This window comes from Cryptosporidium sp. chipmunk genotype I (assembly GCF_004936735.1).
Source record: "Cryptosporidium sp. chipmunk genotype I strain 37763 chromosome Unknown contig_51, whole genome shotgun sequence".
Lineage (NCBI taxonomy): Eukaryota > Apicomplexa > Conoidasida > Eucoccidiorida > Cryptosporidiidae > Cryptosporidium > Cryptosporidium sp. chipmunk genotype I.
Window position 1 is genome coordinate 61,331 of NW_027125594.1, and position 22,156 is coordinate 83,486.

At 28.5% G+C, this 22,156-nt stretch overlaps 14 protein-coding genes across 14 annotated transcripts; 6 read left to right on the forward strand and 8 right to left on the reverse strand.

Moving 5' to 3' along the window:
- Positions 1 to 284: 284 nt before the first annotated feature.
- ELE39_003343 (uncharacterized protein) lies at positions 285 to 1,259 on the reverse strand (the record flags this gene model as incomplete). The annotated part of the gene is made up of 1 exon (XM_067346329.1): positions 285 to 1,259. The coding sequence occupies one exon, from the start codon at positions 1,257 to 1,259 to the stop codon at positions 285 to 287; it is 975 nt and encodes a 324-aa protein (XP_067201359.1).
- A 591-nt stretch (positions 1,260 to 1,850) lies between these two features.
- ELE39_003344 (Sec1 family) lies at positions 1,851 to 3,851 on the reverse strand (the record flags this gene model as incomplete). Its single annotated transcript, XM_067346330.1, has 1 exon — positions 1,851 to 3,851. One exon carries the CDS (start codon positions 3,849 to 3,851, stop codon positions 1,851 to 1,853), a length of 2,001 nt encoding a protein of 666 aa, XP_067201360.1.
- Positions 3,852 to 4,367: 516 nt separating this feature from the next.
- ELE39_003345 (small nuclear ribonucleoprotein U6) lies at positions 4,368 to 4,829 on the reverse strand (the record flags this gene model as incomplete). Its single annotated transcript, XM_067346331.1, has 1 exon — positions 4,368 to 4,829. One exon carries the CDS (start codon positions 4,827 to 4,829, stop codon positions 4,368 to 4,370), a length of 462 nt encoding a protein of 153 aa, XP_067201361.1.
- A 777-nt stretch (positions 4,830 to 5,606) lies between these two features.
- Positions 5,607 to 6,002, forward strand: ELE39_003347 (40S ribosomal S17; the record flags this gene model as incomplete). The annotated part of the gene is made up of 1 exon (XM_067346333.1): positions 5,607 to 6,002. The coding sequence occupies one exon, from the start codon at positions 5,607 to 5,609 to the stop codon at positions 6,000 to 6,002; it is 396 nt and encodes a 131-aa protein (XP_067201363.1).
- Positions 6,003 to 6,086: 84 nt separating this feature from the next.
- Positions 6,087 to 7,502, reverse strand: ELE39_003348 (ankyrin repeat having a transmembrane domain; the record flags this gene model as incomplete). Its single annotated transcript, XM_067346334.1, has 1 exon — positions 6,087 to 7,502. The coding sequence occupies one exon, from the start codon at positions 7,500 to 7,502 to the stop codon at positions 6,087 to 6,089; it is 1,416 nt and encodes a 471-aa protein (XP_067201364.1).
- A 370-nt stretch (positions 7,503 to 7,872) lies between these two features.
- Positions 7,873 to 8,304, reverse strand: ELE39_003349 (ribosomal RPS12; the record flags this gene model as incomplete). Its single annotated transcript, XM_067346335.1, has 1 exon — positions 7,873 to 8,304. The coding sequence occupies one exon, from the start codon at positions 8,302 to 8,304 to the stop codon at positions 7,873 to 7,875; it is 432 nt and encodes a 143-aa protein (XP_067201365.1).
- Positions 8,305 to 9,217: 913 nt separating this feature from the next.
- Positions 9,218 to 9,931, forward strand: ELE39_003350 (dynactin subunit p25-like; the record flags this gene model as incomplete). The annotated part of the gene is made up of 1 exon (XM_067346336.1): positions 9,218 to 9,931. The coding sequence occupies one exon, from the start codon at positions 9,218 to 9,220 to the stop codon at positions 9,929 to 9,931; it is 714 nt and encodes a 237-aa protein (XP_067201366.1).
- Positions 9,932 to 10,198: 267 nt separating this feature from the next.
- On the forward strand, positions 10,199 to 10,633 carry ELE39_003351 (uncharacterized protein; the record flags this gene model as incomplete). The annotated part of the gene is made up of 1 exon (XM_067346337.1): positions 10,199 to 10,633. One exon carries the CDS (start codon positions 10,199 to 10,201, stop codon positions 10,631 to 10,633), a length of 435 nt encoding a protein of 144 aa, XP_067201367.1.
- Positions 10,634 to 10,752: 119 nt separating this feature from the next.
- On the reverse strand, positions 10,753 to 12,591 carry ELE39_003352 (arginine N-methyltransferase; the record flags this gene model as incomplete). The annotated part of the gene is made up of 1 exon (XM_067346338.1): positions 10,753 to 12,591. One exon carries the CDS (start codon positions 12,589 to 12,591, stop codon positions 10,753 to 10,755), a length of 1,839 nt encoding a protein of 612 aa, XP_067201368.1.
- Positions 12,592 to 13,196: 605 nt separating this feature from the next.
- ELE39_003353 (box C D snoRNA 1) lies at positions 13,197 to 14,045 on the forward strand (the record flags this gene model as incomplete). The annotated part of the gene is made up of 1 exon (XM_067346339.1): positions 13,197 to 14,045. The coding sequence occupies one exon, from the start codon at positions 13,197 to 13,199 to the stop codon at positions 14,043 to 14,045; it is 849 nt and encodes a 282-aa protein (XP_067201369.1).
- A 77-nt stretch (positions 14,046 to 14,122) lies between these two features.
- ELE39_003354 (SNF7 family) lies at positions 14,123 to 14,740 on the reverse strand (the record flags this gene model as incomplete). The annotated part of the gene is made up of 1 exon (XM_067346340.1): positions 14,123 to 14,740. The coding sequence occupies one exon, from the start codon at positions 14,738 to 14,740 to the stop codon at positions 14,123 to 14,125; it is 618 nt and encodes a 205-aa protein (XP_067201370.1).
- A 505-nt stretch (positions 14,741 to 15,245) lies between these two features.
- Positions 15,246 to 16,346, forward strand: ELE39_003355 (uncharacterized protein; the record flags this gene model as incomplete). Its single annotated transcript, XM_067346341.1, has 1 exon — positions 15,246 to 16,346. The coding sequence occupies one exon, from the start codon at positions 15,246 to 15,248 to the stop codon at positions 16,344 to 16,346; it is 1,101 nt and encodes a 366-aa protein (XP_067201371.1).
- Positions 16,347 to 17,090: 744 nt separating this feature from the next.
- ELE39_003356 (uncharacterized protein) lies at positions 17,091 to 18,143 on the reverse strand (the record flags this gene model as incomplete). Its single annotated transcript, XM_067346342.1, has 1 exon — positions 17,091 to 18,143. The coding sequence occupies one exon, from the start codon at positions 18,141 to 18,143 to the stop codon at positions 17,091 to 17,093; it is 1,053 nt and encodes a 350-aa protein (XP_067201372.1).
- A 1,377-nt stretch (positions 18,144 to 19,520) lies between these two features.
- On the forward strand, positions 19,521 to 20,870 carry ELE39_003358 (vacuole membrane; the record flags this gene model as incomplete). The annotated part of the gene is made up of 1 exon (XM_067346344.1): positions 19,521 to 20,870. One exon carries the CDS (start codon positions 19,521 to 19,523, stop codon positions 20,868 to 20,870), a length of 1,350 nt encoding a protein of 449 aa, XP_067201374.1.
- Between the last annotated feature and the right edge of the window lie 1,286 nt (positions 20,871 to 22,156).

Genomic DNA, 22,156 nt, shown 5'->3' on the forward strand with positions numbered 1-22,156 from the left:
TAAAATTATAACTGAAAATTAGTATATATTAATTCATGTTTTTTAATTCTAGTATTGATTTATTTATGTGGGATTTGTGGATTTTCGTAGATTCTGTTGTAAATTTGTGATGTAAAGTTTCGTAGCATTTCTAGTAGAAAGATTTGGCGCAATGTTTAAGAAAACACATACAATTATATATATGCTAATATAAGAGTTTTGGTTGCTAATTAATTCTAAAAATGATGTTGCAATTCGAATTTTCTTTTGATAGATTGATATAAATAAACTAAGGGGAAAACTAACTAGTCTTTTTTCTCTTTTGAAGAGTCTAGTTTAGTATCAATTTCGGAACTGTTTTGCCTAGAATCAAGGAGTATATTATCTTGCGATTCAGGAATTTGAAATTCATCTAAATCATCAAGTTGTGGTTTATTGCATTCTTTTTTTCCAGAATTATCAGGAATATCTTTTGGATTGAAGACATTTTTTATTACCTTATATAACCAGTAAATATTCATAATATTGAATAGTTCTCCAATAGGAAAGAATATACAAACTCTTGCCTTTGATCTAAAAGTCGGACCAAACTTAAAAGCATTAAACATTTGGGTATGAAAGCCATATGGGAGTATAACATTTCTCGTAAAAAAGAAGGCAATAAGGAATAAATAGCTTACTAATTTACAAGATAAAGATGTTGTATCACCAATAATATGATAGCAATATCTAATACTTAGAATTACTGTTGAAAACTCTGTAATAATACCAAGAGAAAGTACTTCAATCAAAGGCTGTTCTGAAATAAAATAAGAAGTTGATAGGGAAATTAAAGATACAAATCCATGAAAAAACCATACAATTGAGTCTTTGTTCTGATTCCACTCTCTAATAATTATTGAAATATCCCATAAAAAATACCCCATTGAATAAGAACCAGTAATCAACCAAAAACTTGGCTTCCCACTATATGGATCCTGCCTAATTTCTGGACTAAATAGTACTATTAGGGAAAATATTGTTGATAACAAAGCATGAATTAGAGAAATACCACGAATTCTTAAATTCCACTTCTTTATTTCCTTACTTTCATTCTTAATACCTTCAGAAATTAACTTTTTAACTCTCGAAGGAATAAATAAATACAATACTTTCTCAGTCTTGATTCTTTCTAAATATAGAAAGAAAAATCCAAAAAGTATTGTTAATATGAAAACATAATAACGTGAAAAGTTGTAGTCTTCTCCTTCGTTAATTAATCTGATGGCTTCAGCATTCATTTATTATACTTGTCCTAATATCAGCTTTTACAACGATTTTTTTCTTCAAATCACAAATTATTTAAAGTAAAACTAGCTTTTAAGTAGTACTTTATTCTTTATGATTAATCCCAAGAGTTTTGAAGTATTAAGATGTAAATGTTTAAAAATTGGAAAGATTTTTTCAATTAATTCTATCCTATTACACTTAATGGTGATTGCTTTCTTTATTTCTAATTTCAAATTTTTTAGTTTAATTAATATTTTTAAATTTTAAATATTTGTATTCAATTTTTTAAAAAAATTTATTATATATAAATATTAAGTAATTTCCCGCCTTTACCTTTTATTAAAAATTTTATTCTAGCATGAGAAAAAGAAATAATAATGAATAAACAATTCAAGTCAAAAATTTAAAAAAAAGGAGTTATTGGCCATCTAACCTTCCTCCTTTTCAATAATTACTAATTAATATACACATACTATGATTAAATGAACAAAGGAGTTTAGAGCACTTCTCAGTCAATTTCAGTGCATGCATCTTAGTATTAAAAACTTAAGTGTTTATTATTCAAATATTCTCTATAATAAATCTAAAAAAACGTAATCCTTTTAGCTTGCAATAATGTCTAGCTCCTTAATAAATTCAGATGGGTTTATAAACTCTGTACATCCATAAATTATGTTTTTCTGAGTCTTCTTTGCATAGTTAAGTATATCATGAGCTTCGGTAAAGTTCCCGCCTCCAATTATGAATACAATGCTCTGTTTAGGTAAGGTTTTAATTCTGGAAACTTTGCTAGAATCCTGATCATGCATACACGGCTGTTTTGGGTCAAAGTAAAGAAATTCATCATCCAGGTTTGAAGAGTTAGTCGAAAGTTGTGAGGACGAAAACGATTTCTTTTCCATAATATTATCAACAATGGAAGTAACTTTGAGAGTTTTGTTAATAGGAAGCAGGGCTCTAACACCTTGTAGAATATTTTTTCCTGCCATATCAAATACTTTACCTCCCACATTTTTTGCTAGAGAAGTTATTCCTGCTTTGCTTAAATTGTTATCCATAGATGTGTCTTGCTTATTATAAGTTGTGAAATTTCCTAGATTAGAGCTTAAATCTTGGTTGTTTAAATTTGAAGAAAGTCCTCCAACTCCTGATGTATTCTTAGTTTGAATTTGATAAGTATAAATGTATCTGACAATCTTAATTGATGTTGATTGTTCACTATTAAAGAGCTTAATGATTTGTTCAATCTGCTGTTGATTTATGTTCTGTCCGTGCCTTTCGTGCAATAAAAGGGATAAGACAACTCTAAGTTTATCACTCTCCAGAAAATTCTTGCTAGATTCAGAATTAAAAAGAGATTCGAGTTCGCTAATGCATCCCGATACACTTGGAATATTGTCAAAGGATTCCTCAACCTCAAAGAATTTATCTAGTTCTCTTTTCTTAATCTCATCTACAAGTTTTGTAGCAATATTTGTATGAGTATCAATGCTTCTTTTCTTTTCTGTCATCTCTGGCAAAGCATGTATAGCAACGGCCAGATTTGTTGCCATTTGAGAAGAGTCCTCATTATTATAATTTAACTCTGATAACTTTTTGTTATACTCTCCAAGCATTTCACTTACAGAATTGGCAACTTGGGTAAAGTGCTCTCCAGAATGCTTAATCCAGAATTCATCATTAGAATCAAGGTCAAATACTTTCTTTCCGCTAATTGGGTCATCTATAGTTATTCTATTTAGTTTCAAGTTATAAATATCATGTATTAGTCCTTGATAAATCCAGCTATGATTAATCATTGTAGATAGATCTATATCTCTATCAAGAAGAATCAGCACTGGCCTGTTATTAGAATTAATGTTTAAAATATTGCTGTTTGATTGTCCTAGAATTTCTCGAATCCTTTTATCTAATTCTCTTGCAATCATTTGGCTAGGGGAAAATTGTTTATTGGAACATCTGATAATTGGTATAGTTCCTAAGCTAGACAAAACACATATTAATCCTGTAACTATACCATCAATAGTGGATTGAATCTTTGAGTCTGTTGTTTTTGAATTAAAGAATTCAGAATAAACTTTATCCATGCCCAAACTAAATTTGGTTGGAGATAATGATACAAAGTCCAAGTATCTGTCTATTACTTTGGTAATTCTATTAGCATTACCAGTTTCTAAAGCCTTTCTTGCAAAGTACTCCAGAAGCTTATCTGTACAAGGGCTTATGAAATTTACGTAATAACTTTCATAATATAAATTCCTTAAATCGTCACATAACTTATCAATATTTTCTTCTGTTGGTTTAATAAAATATAATGCTGGTACCTCTGGTATATTGCTTTTTTGTGTATTTAATTGAATATGTAATGTAACACCATGATGTCTTAAACTTCCAACTTTCATAAGTGGAGATAATATAGTTTGTCCCATTTTATCATAAATCAAAACCTTCCAAATATGAGGTCCTTCTAGTATCCATACATTGTTTTTATTTACTCCATAAGATGCCGTAGAAGATCCCACAGAGGAATTGCTTACTTGCTGGGACAAATTCAGCATATTCCCTATAGCTACTTTCTGAGATTCTTGAATATTGAAATCCATCTTCTGCTCATTTAATTCAGTACTTTATTAAGAGTTCTTATTGATTCTATATTATTCAAGTTTATATTTTAAAAAAAAATTATCAAATTTGTTTACTTTAATTATTGTTTTCAGAGTTGGGGATGGCCAATTTACTGTGTGCTAGTAGTTAGTTATTCATTCACTATCCAAGATCTAAAAGTTCTAAGAAAGAAGACTTGACCTGCTACTTGCCTACTCAAAGATCTATCCTTTACCTTTATTTATTTCTATTCTCTTTAAATTATTATTTACTTTATTCCCACAAGTATTTTTATTTTTGAGTTTTTATAAATTACCATAATATTATTTTTAAAAATAGTTGGCGCCAACGCTCTGAGTATGGTTCTTTTAAATTTTTTATTCAATAGGAAAATAGGTTGTTTAAAGAACTAAGAACACTACAAAAAAAAAATTTTGCAAAAAGATTTAAATATGTAATGATTAGTATAAAATTATCCTATAAAGTAAGCTATAACGATATAATTGGACAAGCCATTAAATACTATCATCAGGAATCCACTCAAATACATTGGGTGAATTGTTAGAGTTGATAGATTTTAGATTCTTCTCTTCCTGCTTAATTCTTAATATATCAGCCAATGGAATCTTCTTGGCATTATTTGGTTTAATATTCTGGTCAATTAGACCACATAACATTAGATTATCGCCCCTAAATATCATACATCCCTGATAAATCTCATTATAACAATCTTGGCTACTGAATATTTCAAAGGATCTCTCTAGGCACAAACTTCCATACTGATCAAAACTTCTAAAAATACCAGTAAATTGCCTTCCGTCTCTTAGCACAACATATATTTCCTTGTCTAGATCTTCCTCTAAACAAAGCATCCATGATGATAAAGAAGTTTGATTATTACTATTACTATTCATATCATCATTTTGATTCGGGCTTGAATCTTCATCATGTGTTCTATTGTAATTGGAGTCTCTCATAATAATATCAAATGTAGAATTTGTATATATATATATATATATAAATATAGATATGTATATATATACTTATATTTATATTTATTTATTTATATTTTTTTAACTTCGACTATTAACAAAAAACTAATAATAATCTAGTACTGGCCTTTGATATTAACTCTTAGAAACATCCAACAATATTTCGAATTAATATATCGTATAAATAAAATATTTATTTTTCTCCTCGAGATTAACTAGTCAATAACATGTTATTTATCAACTTTATTCGACTAGTCTTGAACATTTTTCTTAATTTACTAAATTATTATTATACTCGGCACCTATATGGTTTATATTATTTTAGGCGGGAAATTGTTTGTACATTACCGGTATATAGAGTAACCGAATTTTTTTTAAATAATAAATAAAAAGACGGTGTAGCGCCTTTTTTGAAATAATAATTATTAATATAATTTAAATACTTATTTGTGTAAATTGATAATTAGAATAGTCATTAATATATATTATGAAAAAGTGATCATTAAATACAAGTTAATATTTTGGCGTCTACATTTCAATAAAATATAAAAAGAAAAGTCAAATTAATATATACTCTAATTAAAAATTAATATTAAGCATAGTTGTTCAGCTTTTCTTTTTTTTAAAGAAAAAGGTCTAATTAGAAAAAAACAGTAAAATTGAGAAAACTTTCGACTGATTGACTTTTCTTCAGTTTATTTTCTTTTATTCTCACCATCAGTAATTTAACAGTTTCATATATACTTCGAAAGCTGATTTATCATGGGTAGAGTTAGAACCAAGACAGTCAAAAGAGCAGCAAGACTTATTGTTGAGAAGTACGTATCAAAGCTTACCTTGGATTTCCAAACCAACAAAAAGATCGCTGAAGAGGTTGCCTCAATTCCAACAAAGCGTCTCAGAAATAAAATCGCAGGATTCGTTACCCATTTAATGAGAAGAATCCAAAAGGGTCCAGTACGTGGTATTTCATTAAAACTCCAAGAAGAAGAGAGAGAAAGACGTATGGAAAAACTTCCAGATAAGTCCGAGGTTGATTTGGATGTTATTTTGGTTGATCAAGATACCAAGGATATGCTTGTTGGATTGGGTCTTGATATCCCTGTTGAAGTTGTCTCTCCAACACGTGTATTCCAAGGTAAATCAGGTAGACACTAAATTCAGAACAATGTATCAAATTGTTATTCTATTGGAAATAAAGTCTACAATTCCCAAGGTGTCTTACTACCATTATATGTATGATTAAATATCATATCTAGCTTTATATTTAGTGTAGGAGGATGGATAATTTCTTGACTTTTTACTTGCGTTTGTTGGTAGTTGCTTGTTTCTAGCTAATGCACTCAATACAATATACATTGTGAAGAATATGAAGATACATGTTGAAATTGCCATTAGAGAGTGCCCTATGTTTCTTTTTCTTTTTTGTTCTTGTTGTTGTTCATTTAACTCTTGAATCTTCTCTTGGTTTAATTCTGCTTCTTTACTTAAACTTTGCAGTATTAACTCCTTTAAATTTTTGTCTTTAATTCCAATATTTGTTAAATCATTAAAAGTTAGATTAATAAAACTGGAGTCAAGATAGTAATAACCTTTTTTATAAAAGAGTTTGAAAACAAAATCGTGTTTACCCAAAACTTTATTACTGTTTTCTTCATCATCACTATTTATTATTAAGTTTGGCTTTTCGGCTATATTGTATTTAACAAGAAACTCAGAAACTGGAGTCTCATATATTTCCTCTTGTATTTTATTTACTCTTCTTTGTCTAACATCAGATTTTTCATATTTATTTTGGGAAATCTTGTTATCTTCCTTGCTTTCTTTTCTATTGTTTTCCTGATATTCCAACTTCAAGTCTAAAGGAGATAAGTTCTGGTCGTTCAATGCATTTTTATCAAATCCATTACTAATAAGGAATTCTGCTAATCCTATCATGCCATACATATAGGCCAAATGCAATGCAGTATTTCCGTTTCTATCAACTGATTTTCTCATAATTTCTTTTTGATACTCAGTAGCTGAATTGAATATATATAAAGCAATATTTGGTATATTTTCAAGAATACATAAATGTAAAATAGAGTTTCTTTCCAAGTCATTGTCATCATTTAATATGGGATTTGCAGATAATCCAATCAATTCCATAATAACTTCCTCATTTCCAATTGAAATAGCAAGATGAAGAGGAGTTTGACCAGTTTTATGATTAGGTAGGTTAACGTTCATTCCAGACTTTACCAGCCTATGTATAACTTTTGGTAACTCCAATCTAACTGCCCAGTGTAATGGTGAATCTCCAAATTCTTCATCACACAAATCTAGATTTGGAGATCTTTTCAATATAAGATTCAAACATTCAATATCCCCACCATTGTTGATTAAAGTTATTACCGGAGTAAATGAATTGTTTGGATCTCTTATATTTACATCCAGATCCTCGCACCTCAATAGTAACCTTAAAATATCAAAATCTTGGATTTTGCATGCCAAATGTATTGGAATAACACCTTTTTTTGATTTTTGATTAATATCTTCCATATTTGAAGTTATTAAATAATCATCACTTCCTTCAAAAACTTCATCATCAAAACCAAGCAACTCTTTTAGGCCATCAAAATTTGATTTGCTTATGTATCTAATACACTTATTCAGCATACTATTAGAATGGCACTACTTCTTTTATACTATAATATATACTTTTTATTATTTAAACCTGAAAAAAACTTAGTTCAAGTAATTTGTTAATTTTACTCAAATTCTCCACATTTTCAGAGGCAAGACAGAACTTATGCATTTTCGCAAAAAAATAATAGTAATGACAACTTGAGAACAACATCAGCAGACAGAATGTATATACTGAACTGACAACAGTATGAAGAACTTTAGTAAAGAATGGAGGCAAAAGAAAATAGTTTATTTTCAAAGATAAAGTCAAGAAAAACATGCAAAATCAGGTATTTTAATTAGTACATGAAGAACAGAAAAGAAGTGAGCCAACTTATCCAAAAATTACATTTGTAACTATTTAAGAGCGACAGTTTTCAGCAATGTGTTTCTGTAAATAATGGTAAGCTTCCGATTCAACACCATAGTCCACTATAGCTACGGACGCTGCTCCAACAACCTTACGTGGATTACCTTCTCTATCAACCTTACATAAACCTGCCATTTCTCCTAATTCCTTAGAATCCGGAACCATAATTAAGGGAATTCCTCTTTCACGGCATAATGCCTCAACCAATTGTTTATAGCAATCCTCCTCACAAGATTCAGCTAAGAAACACACTTGAGCTTTCTTGGAATCCAAAGCCAAAACAACCTCATTTAATCCACGTAATAATCCACCTCTGACAAAAGAGTTCCTTAAAACATATCTAATAGCAGTGGTTAAATCATTGACAACTTCTTGTTCGGTTTGAACTTGGGTGCCTTCCTGATCAATTTCAACGTCAGACATCTTTTCTAATTACAATATACTAGAAGTTTGCTGTATTCTGTATATAAGAGGTTAATTCTTTTTTTTTATCACCGCTCCTATCCTCACGGCTTAATTTTATTTTCTAATTTTTGATTGTTAAAAATCACGAAAATATTACTCTTCCTGCTAAATTAATGTTTATTTATTCTGTATACAGTAGTTTTGGAATTTAATTTACTTAATTTAAAAATATATAAATATATTTATTATTTTGTATAGACGAGACGAGACAATATATGATTTATTTGTTTATTTGATTATTTATTTAAAATTTAATGGCGACAGTTTAGAGGCGGTGAACTTCTGGCGGGTGATTTGGCTTAATTTAAAAAAGGTATAGTGGGGGAAAAATAACGAGTGGCATTTTTAGATTGTTTTTTTTTCCAAAAGGGAAGAGAATGAAAATTAATTCCCTTGAATGAGATTAAATAGTAATTGATACAAGCCATGTTTTTGGTGTGAGGGAAATAAAATACTTTATATAATAAATTTTAATTATTTTATTAAAAAAAGTTTGAATAAAAGCTGAAATAAATGGAGGAAAAAAAAATAATTAGAAGTAAAAAGGATTATGTGCAGACAGCTTCTGGTATGTAAATTTGAGTGGCTTAAGCACTCAAACAGCAATAATAACTGTTAATATTACCAGTATTATTATTTTGCTGTTATTTTTTTAAGGATAATATAAAATATAAACCATTTTAGGAAACATTGTATGTAGAAAGACAATTTTGTGTGGAAGTCAAAATATCCATTTATTAGGTACCTGCATTATTGAAAATGGAGTTATATTAAGGTAAGATGAAAGATGTCGAGTGCTCGTCAATCACCTATTAACTTAAAATTTACTTAACATTTAAATTTGATCTGATACTTTTTAAAAAAAAAAAAAATGGTAATTAATTCTTACTTTTCTTATATAACTTTTAATTCTGTAACAACTATTAGAGGAGATCTTGTAATGATAAGAATTGGACAATATGTAATACTTGAGCCAAATTGCATTATCAGACCTTGTTTTAAAAAAATTAAAGGTAAATATGGATCTGTTCCTATTTCAATAGGAGATTGTGTTCAAATAGGTGAGAATTCCGTTGTTATGGCATCTTCAATAGGTTCAAACGTTTATATTGGTAAAAATTCAATTATTGGTTCAGGCTCTATAATTAAAGATAATTGTGTCATTTTACCAAATACAACAATAGCTCCAAATACCTTAATTCCGCCATTTACAGAGTGGGGAGGAACTCCTGGAGTAATGCTTAGAAGACTTCCTGAATCTCAAAATATACTACTACAACAAAGCGCAATTGAATATTATAACAATTTCCAACTAGTTTCCAGTAAAGTACAAGAAGAACCAGAGAAAATTCAACATTCTAATACAACATTGATCAATTCGATGAAGACTGGAATATCTAATTATGTAAAAGATAAAGAAGAAGAAGAAGGCAAGGATGATAATGAAGGCGGACGAGTTGGAGAAGGTCAAGAAGGTAAAGTCATTAATTCTATTATAAATCCCAGTACCAAAACAGTTGATGACAGTGTTATTTCCGACACAAAAGACAATAATAACATTATGGACAGTGAAAGTAATCCATAAGTCTCAAAAATAATTTAAAAAATAAATCCTATCAAACTGTATAATTAAAATTGACTACTTTCTGCTTGATTCCTTCTTCTAACATTTTGTGTGTAAGGCGCCAGTCAGGACTACTTCCATACCGGTACCACGTTTGGCGGCAACTTCTTCAAATAAATTTTAAAAAAAAATTAATATAGAGATCAAACTCCGATATACAATAAAATAAAGGAAAGTATTTGCATAAATAACAACAACTTCATGTATATTGGTTTATTTTGAATGAAAATGAAGAGGAACTGCAATCAAACTGGCAAATATGAACAAAATAGTCTTTTCAATGAAACTGTCAGAGAAATAAGGAAATTGGTATATCCTCATTTGGATAAGTTTCAACGTCAACAGTATGATAATACCAGGGCAAAAGTTTTAGGTATAAAACAAAAGAAATCTCAAAAAATGCCTTTGCCAGAATTAATTTCTCGTCAAAAGGCTACTAAAAGACATATTGATAAACGAAAACAATTAGAAGAGGAATTAAATGTTAAATTGCATATTGGTGATAAGGCAAATCGATTTGAAGCAGAAAAAGATTACAAGAATCGAAAGAAGTCTAAGATTGAGAAGAGAAATATGTCCACAAGTTTGAGTGGGAAAGGATTTTCTGAAAAGTCTGGAGTTGTTTATGTAGGTAAAAACATTATCAAAAGAAGAAAGCACTGAATATTTGCTTAAATAACAAGTAGATGTCCCACACTATCATCTATTTTTAAACATATTATATTAGACTAGTATTGCTATTTAACTAACTTTTATTTCTACCTTTACTACTATTACTATAATTAATTCATCGAATAGTGATTAATCAATTGAGGGAATACTTTATTGTCTAACGTCTTGACATTATTTAATTCCAAAAGAATACTGATATGTCTGGAATTATCTATTCTTGGAGTTATTGTAATATAGCCTGATACACTTCCAACAACTTTTAGAAGTTGATCATCAGGAGATTTTATATGTAATATTGTCTGCTTCCAGTGTGTAGGTTCATGAAATGGTGAAGTTTCCAAATCAACTTTTTTGAATTCTGAATAAAATTCTGCATTGAAGGAAACTACTAAAGAAGTGAAAAATGGGAACTTCTCTGTAAGCTCTATTTTGAAAGGCTGTCTTAAATTTGATAACTCTTGACTAGTTATATTCAAAATAGGTAAGCTCGGAAGATCATATACATTCTTACAACGTAATCTTTCTACTGGAACAATCTCAACATATGGAGTAGATAATAATAATGATAGTTTTGGGGATATCTCAGAAAGATCCAAGTTATAAAGTCTATCATTATTCCAAGGAGTTACTAAGCTGTCAATAAAATCCGAGTAATCTGCCAAAGAAATTTGTAATTTGACAGAAGAAGGGAAGATATTACCAGAAAACTCTCCATTCTTAATCTTAAGATATCTATTTCTAGCATCTATTATGGTATACAGCATACTCTCATATAGTAAACAATACCCCATCCATTCTGATATTATTATATCACATTTAAAAGGTACCGAATCTTTTGGAGGTAGATCATTTTTTGAAATTGAAATCACTTTATTTTCTACAATAAATAAGCTCAAATCTTCAAACTTTCCACAAATGAAATGAATTTTGTGCCCTAAATCATTAGTTTGAGCAATTTTTTCTGCAATTTTAATAGTATCTTTTGCAGCATCAACAGCAACAACCATTTTTGCTCCACTTTGCGCTGCAAATAAACTAAGAATACCGGTACCAGTGCCAACGTCCAATACAATTTTATCTTTAAACAAGTTAGTTGAATTTTTTGGATCAGTAATAAAGTTATAATAGGCATCAGTTCTGACTTTATCCAAGATCATCTCTCTGTGAATATCTAAAGTAGAATAAGAGTTAAAGTAGGGAATGTCTTCATTCTTAGTTTGGTTTCTGATTAAATCATCTAAATCGTTAAATTCTCCATCCAATTTTGATTTTAATGCCTCAGACTCCTTTTCTGATAAATCCAATAACTTCATTGAAAGCTCATGTGGAGACACAGTTACTAACGTGCTTTGCTCAGAAGCAGTGGAAACTCTACTACATGGGGATGGGTATGGGTCTTTCTTGAAATCTAATTCTGAAAACTCTTTATTTTGAAACTCTGATATCAAATCTGCCATAAATTTAATCTTTTGCTTCAATAATTTATTTTCCTCCTCAATGGAGAGCTCACATATAACATTTGGATTTCTCTCTTCTTCTTGAATCCAGTCTTCATTAAGAGTATCCAACTCTAAAATCAATCTATCATCATTCAGAACTGGAGTTAAAAGTGAATCATCTTCCCAAATTTCATCATCCTTTTTGATCTTCTCATATTCTTTTTTAGCATCTAATCCATCTTTTACACACCTCCTCAAGTAATTAATCAGTCTCATTTGGCCATATTCTTCCCTTCCGCTCGTTTCTTTTGAAAAGTCAAATCCATGTTCTATTTTCATATGATTCCAGATTTCTTCAGTCAATTTCGAGATGGAATTACAAAATAAACACTTCGCTTCTGAAAGAGATTCAAATTCCTGTAGGTATGAATTATATTCCAATAATTCCACCTCATTTTCGCTAATCTGCTCGTCATCGCTCATATTATTTTTATTACATTTTCCCAACATATTTCCAAGCCTCACTATCAATAGTGCAAAATAGATTTCCTAAATGAAAAACTCTTCTTTTAACAACTAATCGCATGAGATGTAATAAACTATTTTTATCTTGTTTATTTTCAAAAGCAACAATAAATTAATATATAACTGTATTAATTATAAAACACCGTTTCTGTTGCTATTAGCACGCTCGTCGCTCTACTTACTGATACTCCACTACTCTTTCTTTCTCCTCGTCCAATTCTTAAATTTCTTTATTTTATCTTCTCTCCACTAAATGTCAAAATGCTACTCTATTTAATCTGAGCTGGGCGGGCAAGTGTGTGCCGCCAAATATCAATTTTTGACCAAGCATGAAAAAAAGGTGAGATTAGCAGTATAAGGAAAGAAAGGAAAAAAGTGAAAGTGAGGTTAGAATAACAGCTATTATTAAAAATAAAAGCTATTTATGAAGAGAAAAGAGTCTAGAGGATAAATTGATTGAAGAGGAAATCTATTGGTTTCGAGGACTGAAAGAGGAGGAATATTGTCATTTTTTTTTCTTTAAAAAAAAAAAATTGAATCAATAATTCGATAATCTAAGAATATATAGCTATCAGCAAAGGAAACTAAATATGGAGGTTAAAAATAAATTATTAACAGAAAAACAAGATCAAAGCAGAAAGTGTGAGAACTGTAATAATGATTACAAGTACAAATGTCCAGCATGTAATACGAAATCGTGTAGCTTGGAGTGTATAAATTCTCATAAATCTAAAACAGGATGTGATGGGAATGGTATAAAGAAACATATTGAAAAGAATATTGTGATAAGTCAATATAATAGTGATGATATGTGGAGAGATTTCAACTTTTTGGAAGATGTTCGAAGAAGAATTTTAAATGCATCAAGAGATCAAGGAAAAGGGATAAATGCTGAGAATCGGACAATACAGGAGAGCTTTGGCTCATTTAGTAGTTTAAGGAGGAGAATTGGAGAGCAAAGAAGGAGGGATAATATAGTTGGGGAGCAGAGGCTCGTTACTGTAATAAAGGAAACTAGTAAATTGCCAAAGCACAGTCCAATTCCATTGTTGAAGAAAGCGTGCAGCATTAGAAAGATTAAGATACATTTTTGTCCGATAAATGAGATGCAAATAAGAAAGAATAACACAACATATTATAATAAGAAAGATGATTTATTATTATGGAAGATGGAATTTAGCATATATGAAGATAACAATTTAATAGAGAAGAAATATTTGGATAATGTATCAGAAAATGAGATTGTCATAGAAGTAATATTGAAATTAATGAGTAATATAGAAATTAATCATATTAAACAAATACTTCTAATGGAGAACTTTAAAGATGAAAAAAACGATGCTTTGCAAGAAATAGATTTAAACAAAAGTTTTAAAGATAATTTAATAGGTAAAAATATTATAGAATTTCCAAGATTTAAGGTAGAAATACACAAATAATGAAAGTTTGTTAATTCTAATATAGTTTTATAAATGATACTATAAAAAAAAACTTTATTATAGCTTTATCTAAATAATTATAGCTTTTCCATAATCTTCTCGTCCAAATTACTGGCACTAGAATTTAATAGTACTTTGCTGTTGGTAGTGAATATTTCAGATGATTCGAGGATTTTTCTATCAATTTCTTTTGCCTGTATTGCACTTAGCTCTTCCAAAAGATCAGCTTCATTCATTGAAGGAAGGGACTGATTAATTATCTGAGAGATTTCATCATGAATCGATTGTTGCTCTTTAATTGTATCAGATATTTTTTCCAATTTATCAGTATTTGTGGATGATATCAAAGATTGATGAGCCATAGCGCTTGCAGACAATGCAGACATTGTCATCTGTTGGGTCTTGGCTGTCTCTAAATTAAGCAATTGCTGTTCTAATAACAAGCTTGAACTTAATAACTTCTCTCTTTCTTGAGTGACCAGCTTTTTTCTTCTTAATACTAACAAGGCTGAATTCTTATCACCTTGTAATGCCAAATTAGCTGCTTCGTTCTCAAGTTTCTTCTCTTTCTCTTCCAAATCAAGCAAAGATCTTTGAATTGCCTGTGATGCTTTTAATGCTTTCTCATGAGCAGATTCTATTTCAGAAAGAGGATTTGTCTCTTCTTTTTCCTGCTTTCTACGAAACAAAAACATTTTATATCCTACTAATTATAACCAAACTTAAATCGCAATAATAATTCATGACAGTCTTCCTTTCATTCAATAAAAGGGAGAAAATATATATATCTGTATTATTTTATTTTCTTCTTTCTCCAATTTATTTTTCTATACTTACAACCCACTTTATTCACATATTTTTATATCACTAATATTTATAAATATTGCGATACCCAAATAGGCGCCAATGATTGACCGCCAAAACTATGTAATTAATTGAATTAAATGTCAAAAAATTCACACAGGAAAACAGAGAATAATAGAAAAGTAAGAAATAGCAAAACAATTTACTATTATTGGGGTATAGCTTTTATTTGTGTATGTGTATCTGTTTGTATACGTAAATATAACCTTTATTTTTACTTATTTATCTACAAAAGAGATTTTCTGTTCTTAATATTGGCTCTCAACCTCTAAGTTATAATTCAATAAATGAGAAGATATTGAATATTTCGAAAAAAACCAGACGAGGAGAGAAAAAATGAGTTTGGAGAAAAGAACTCGGCTTGATTTGGAAATTGAAGATTTTGAGGGGGAAAATGGTAAGAATAAGAAAATGAATAGAGATAATAAGGGAATAACCGAGATTGTTGGATTATTAAAAAACTGTATAAGGAGTTTTGAACTGGACAAAGTCTACTCTGCCTTGGAAAAAATGAATCAGAGGGAGATTCTTTTTAGAGATATTGAAGATCTTGTAGATTTAAGTTTTTCTGAAGTTGTCAAAGAATGTTTGGAAAGCTTGAATATTACAATTTCACCCAATAATGACCAATTACTTCTCAATGAGTTAAAAATCAAAATTCTCAAGTTAATATTAAATGTTCTTTTGGATATTTCGGAGTGTCAGGATGAAGCTTCTCAAATTCGAGGAAATCAAGATATTCATTCTATCAAACTGAAGTTACTATTGGAAAATGGCCTTAGATTGAGTTTACTAAACTCTATTAGAAATATTGAAAATATCTACTTGCAGACTTTAAAAGCTGATAACAGTTCTAGAAAAGAAGGTCAAGATTTTAATAAATTAATCAATCACGAAAATGAATTATTGCAAGAATCTGTATTAGAGACATATTTTCAGCTTTTGGAATCTACTATTGAGATTGATCCAAAGAATGTTTCAAAAGAATTTATGGAATTTCAAGAACTGTTTGAGTGGTTGATTCACATATTAGATGATGAAGAGTGCTTAATAGTAGATGAAATTACATCTTTAAAGATGGAAATACTAAGTATTTTATTTCAATATATTAAGTTATCACAAGCAAGTACAATTTGGAGAAAAACAAATAAAAGGCAATTTATGGATCAGTTTCTTGTAAAATTGGCTAATATTGGGTTAAGAGATACAGAAAATCTTGGTATTAAAGAAAAGGAGTTTTTACATAATATTATTGATATTATTTGTAATCTCTTGTTTGAAGAGGAAATGAGAAGAGAGTTTTGTGATCTACAAGGGTTAGAGCTTATGGTCAAGCTGATGAAAGAGAAGACATTTATGAGACATTTATCTGTAAAGGTGGTATCGTTTGCTTTAATTGATAAGGGAGAAATGAGTAACAAGTTTGTTCAAATGTAAGTTACCATAATGTTGCCGGTTAATATCTATTATCGAAACATTCTCTTTTATATTTAGGTCTGGTTTAAAGCTTATTTTTGCTTTTCTAGCTCATTCCTCTAAGAATTTAATTAATGATGTAAACTATATTAAGAATAGACAACAACAAGATACAGATGAACATTTATGTAGTATTGTAAAATCATTATTGCAATTCTGTACTGGTAAGTTGATTAAGTGTAGCTATTAGATATATATATTTGTATTAATATAGAGAAATCTAATAGTAGTTGCCTCGAATATCTGAATAGAAAAATTACTTCTGAATAGGAAACGATCATAAGATTTTGATAAGTAAATTAGTGGAAGACGATTACATTAAGCTTAAGAATTTTTTAGTTTTAAGGAATTACTACTCGAATAAAATTACTCAGGCTTTGGAGAATTCACAGGATGATTTACAGGAAGAGGATGAAACCCAAATCGAAATAATTGAAACAATAGCTATAGATGCTGGTCTTTTTATAGTACAGCTAATTGACTTGATACTGGTTTATACAATATATTACGAAAAAGGGAATATTCATGACTTTGAGAAAAATATACTAAGTAAAAATGGAATAGAGTTGGACGATTTAAAAACAAGCATTGAGGATTATTCAAATTCTTTAAATCAGGATGAAAAGAATTTTAATGAAAGAATGTTAACATATTTAAATTTTTGACAAAATTAATAATATAATTTTTATAAAATTAAATTAATTATTAAAGCCATATAATATTATTTAGTTTCCTAAAAAGACTTGGCATTTCATCCATAAAATCAAGGTCATCCCAATTGATTATATCGTCAAGGTTAAATAATCCACTTCCAAAGTAGTTATCACTTTCTTCAGTATCTTGTTCATCATCAGGGTCACCAAGATTTCTGCTTCCTAGAATAGCAGAAATAAGTCTTTTAGCTTCTTCAATATTACCATTCTTATTATAAAGTCCCACACTTAGATTAATTAATCTAACCAAAGGTACCGTTGAATTTTGTTCGGTAAATTCAATAATATAATAATCTCCATTGGATGTAATCCACTCAGGATCTTGTATTACATTAAAAATCTGAGTAAAATCTTCTTTGTCTTGAGCCATATCATTTGTTATACTTTCCTCATTAACTTGAGTATTTCCTTTTGTCTCATTATTCTTAGATTTTGGCAATCCTTGTTCATTTTTGTTTTGAACACGACGAACATTATGAGTTTCTGTTATTACTTGGGTAGTACTGCTATTACCATTAGTTGTAGTTGTGGTGATAGTAGTGGAATTTGTAATAGTGAATATGGTAGAAGTTGACGTAGTTTTTGTAGTAACGGATGACACAGTTTTAGTGTTTTTAGGAGCCTTTTTTGGTGTTTTTGCAACACTTTTTCCTGCGGAAAAAACGATGATAGAACTTTCATCATTTGTATGGTTTTTGAAGTCTAGATAATCTTCAGTATTTATACCATTTTCAGAAATGATTGTAAAGTTTTGTAAATTAGAATCATTTTCTAAATCACCATTAATGATTGTTTTTGAAGTATCTTCATTTATCAACAGCTTTCTTAAAATTGAATTTGAGCTTGTTGAAAATTCTGAATCCTGTGTATTATTTTTAGGATGATTTCTTGACAACTTTCTACGTGTTATTTTTAGTGAATAAGTGTTATTATTGTTATTAAAGCTTAAAGCATTTTTTGATATTACAAAACTTAAATTAAAAAGAAAAATATTCAAGATGATGTAAGATATCAAAACTTTGTCAATCAACTTAGTCCTATTCATAACTTATTGTTTTTTTCAAAAAAAAAAAAAAAAAAATTTCTGGATTTCTTTATTAATTTATAATTCAGACTACAATCTAGCAAAATTTCAAACCCAGTATCTATTAGTTATGTATTTCAATTTTACTAAAAAAAAATGATATATAGATAAAATTTTACGATGGTAACAATCGTTTTCGAGGACTTGTACTTGAAGGACAAGATAAATATTATTTTTTTTTTTTTTTTTTTTTCTAAAAAAAAAAAACCATTGTAAATTATTAAACAAATTGATTAATTAAATAAGCGAGCCAGTATTGATTTTAATTCTAAATAATGAATTTATTTTTTTAGAAAATGTACGTGTAAATTTTGCTGCATGCAGTGCTAGGTCAAAACTTAAGAGAAAATGCATTTTAGCATGCAACAAGATTTTACACGTAGATTAAAAAATTCCAGTTTAAAATTAACATTAATATTAATTTATTTACTTTATTGTATCAAAATTTGAGAATTTTTCAATTGACAAGAAAGTAAAATGAATAAATTACTCGAATATTAATTGCAAGATTTTTTATTTAAAAAAGAAAAATATATTTATAAATTATATTACGTGTTACTCCCGCCTAGATTTCTCCCCCCACCCCACTTAAAATGTATTTATTATTGTAAAGATAAATAAACAGCAAATATAATCATTAAAGAAGAGTAATTTGTTAAATCTCATTAATTTTATGAGACTAATGGCAGGACAAATTTGTTATGGTTATTGAATACTTGTATATTTTGGGCGGGAATAGTTTAATTCAAATATTAAATAAAATTCAATTTATTGAACTAGAATATTTACAAGAAATTAAAAAAAAAAATTTAAAGAAAAATAAATATTCGTTTTTTATGATAATAATTGAGCATTAATAATACAAGGGTTTTAGAAATTCAGTATTAAAAGATCTAATAATACTATACAAGATAAATATTTTTTTAAGAAAAGAATTAACAGGAAATTGTTAAATGTGCAAATAAAGCATTAGATACAAAATAATAAACTCAATAAAGGAATATTCTGAATTGAGTAGGTAAACAGTTGAAATAGAAAGGTTAGGGTCATAAATACTCTGATGGAAGGAAACATATAATGCATGAATATGTAATTATAACTTAGACAAGAAATACGAATAAATTTAGCTATATAAGATTTGCAAAAGTATGTATTGATATATAATTTTTACACTGGAAATTACTAATAATAATATAAATTTATAATTAGCGAATGGAAAAAAATCATTAAATTAATATTTACTAAAAATATATCGATGGTTAATTGGATATATTATTAAAAAGAAGAAATATATAGGAATTCTGAATAACTGACGTTTAAAATATTAAATAAAAAAAGATGCCAAGAGAAGTCAGTATATACAAAAGTCCTATTAAGACTTTGAATCTTGCGTTGTTATTTTGCTATGAAGTAGTATGCAAAATTATCGTGGAATTGTTTACACGATGGTATAAAAACATTTTGATCTTATTTGGACTTACTTTGGCTATTATTGGATTAAGTAGTAGCAATGAAAAATTAGGAAAATTGATTCATGATTACATTTATATTAATATTCTAAATGGCACTTGGTGGATTGGATTGGGGTTTTTGAGTTCAGTAGGACTTGGTTGTGGTATTCATACTGGATTGTTGTTTTTATTTCCCCATGTTTATTCAATAATTACTACAGCAGAAACATTTAATACGTTGGATTTTGACCCAAGACAAAATATGTGGAGTAATTTGTTAAATCCAGGAGATTTGTTTATAGTTAATGACTCATATTCAGTAAAAAGATCATCGGTAAATCTGTTTAACATATTATTAAAGATTCTTCCGTATGCATTTTTGTGGGGCTTTGGCACAGCTCTAGGAGAGCTACCCCCATATGCAGCAGCATATGCAGCTTCAAAATCCAGAAGAAATAATAGATTAAGGGAGTTAAAAAGAAGAAAAGAAAGTGAGGGTGAAGAATTTGAAAGAAGAAGCTCTTCAAGTATTGAAAATATTGAAGATGAAGTTTTTGAAATTAATAAAGAATTACTTCCCGACGATGAAAGTACCGAAGATAGTAGTAATGATAACTCAAGTCTTAAGCATTACTTGATAAATTTAATGAAGAAATGTATAGTCACATTGATAAATAGGTTTGGAGGATATGGCGTTTTTATATTAAGTTGTTGGCCAAATTTAATGTTTGATCTGTGTGGAATTATTTGTGGACATTATTTAATGAATTTTTGGACTTTCTTCATTCCATTAGTTCTCGGTAAAGGTGTAATTAAAGTCTTCTTTCAAACTTTACTTTTAATATTCTTATTTTCAAACAAATTTGAAAACAAGCATGTTGATATTATTCTTTGGTTTATTAAGAAGTGGCCGGTTTCTAGATTCTTTGATAAAGATGAAATTTACCTTAAAGAGACTATTCATAAAGAGTTAATTTATATTAAGAAGACTTTAAGCAATATGAATGAACAGTCTGGAGATTCGATCTCATTATCGTCTTTAAATTCTAATCGTATTGGTAAAATAAGTAATAGCAATTGGTGGGAGGTTATAACAAACAAAATCCAAATCACCTCTCTATTTTCATGGATTACTATTTTTGTTGTTGTCTTGTTTGCGATTTCTATCATTAATGAGGCGGCCAAATATCAAGATGAAACCATTAGGAATAAGGAAAACAAAGTTAAAGATGACTAAATTTAGTGGGTGACTTTCCCCTTTGGATTATTTAGACTCATTACTTTTTTTTTCTTTTGAAGTGATCTCAAATTATGAGACCCGTTCATAAATGATTATTTCACAAAGAATTAGGCTCAAAAACAGAGGTTAATAAATGTATTTTTCTCTTTTTAGTATCAATTCAAATTTTAATCTTAAATATTTAAACAGAAATTATTATATTGTTTAGAGCATGCGTGGAAATGTATCATATTGTGCCAAATAAACTATTTTCTAAAGGGAGATTATATATACATTAAATTAATATGATGATAGTCCCTTTGAAAGATCATTTTTTGATTTTAAAATTATGATTAAATCAATAAAAATCTATTTTACTCAGGGTTTTCCCAAAGTTGTATTCTATGTTATACACACAAGTATTAATCAAGTATTTTGTTTTAAGATTGACCTTACATTTTGTCCAATATCGCTATCCTAATAATTGTTTTGATTCATTTTAGTTACTCTTGTACTTGAATAGTGCAGTCATTTAATCTAATTAAAGCGTTTCAATTAATATAAACATCAAATCTCCGCCCCACAAGATTCATTTTAATATATGATTTATACTTTATTTTAAATTGTTTATTATCAGCTGATGGCGCCTAAAAGTCAGGCGGGCTTTGCATTTGACTTAAGAGCGAAGACAGATATATCCAGTAATTAGTGGGAATAACAATTATAAATGAGGTGTACTTCTAGAAAAGAAAGTTAAGTATTTTCTTTTTTTTTTCTTTTTTTTTTAACGAGTGTTATACTATATATAATCTACTATATATATGTAAATATATATATTATATTAAAAAAAGAGAGACTATTATATTAGGTTTCTTATTGACTGAACTGAAAATAGAGCTAGTTTATTACTATTGGACTGAATAATTTACTTTTCTTTTTGATAATATTTTTAAAGTATTTGGCAGAGTATATTGAATTTTGTTGCAGATTTGAACACTGGCAAATTATTAATTAATTTTAAAGGAGTTTTTAGGAACAAGTTTGTGGGATTTGTTTGACCTTGAAAATAATTAAATTTGGGATATTTTTTTGGAATAAAATAATTTGCAAATTACTCGTTGATATATAAAGAAGAGAATAGCTTGAACCAAATTTTCGTCATTTTTTCCTTTATTCTTGTAATCGATTGATTTTTTAAAAATATTTGTATAAAGCACACGTGAAAGTCGAGATTAAATTTTTTAAATACTCTGAGAATTTATATTGAAGCGGATAGATTGAATATAGTTATCTTAAACAATGGC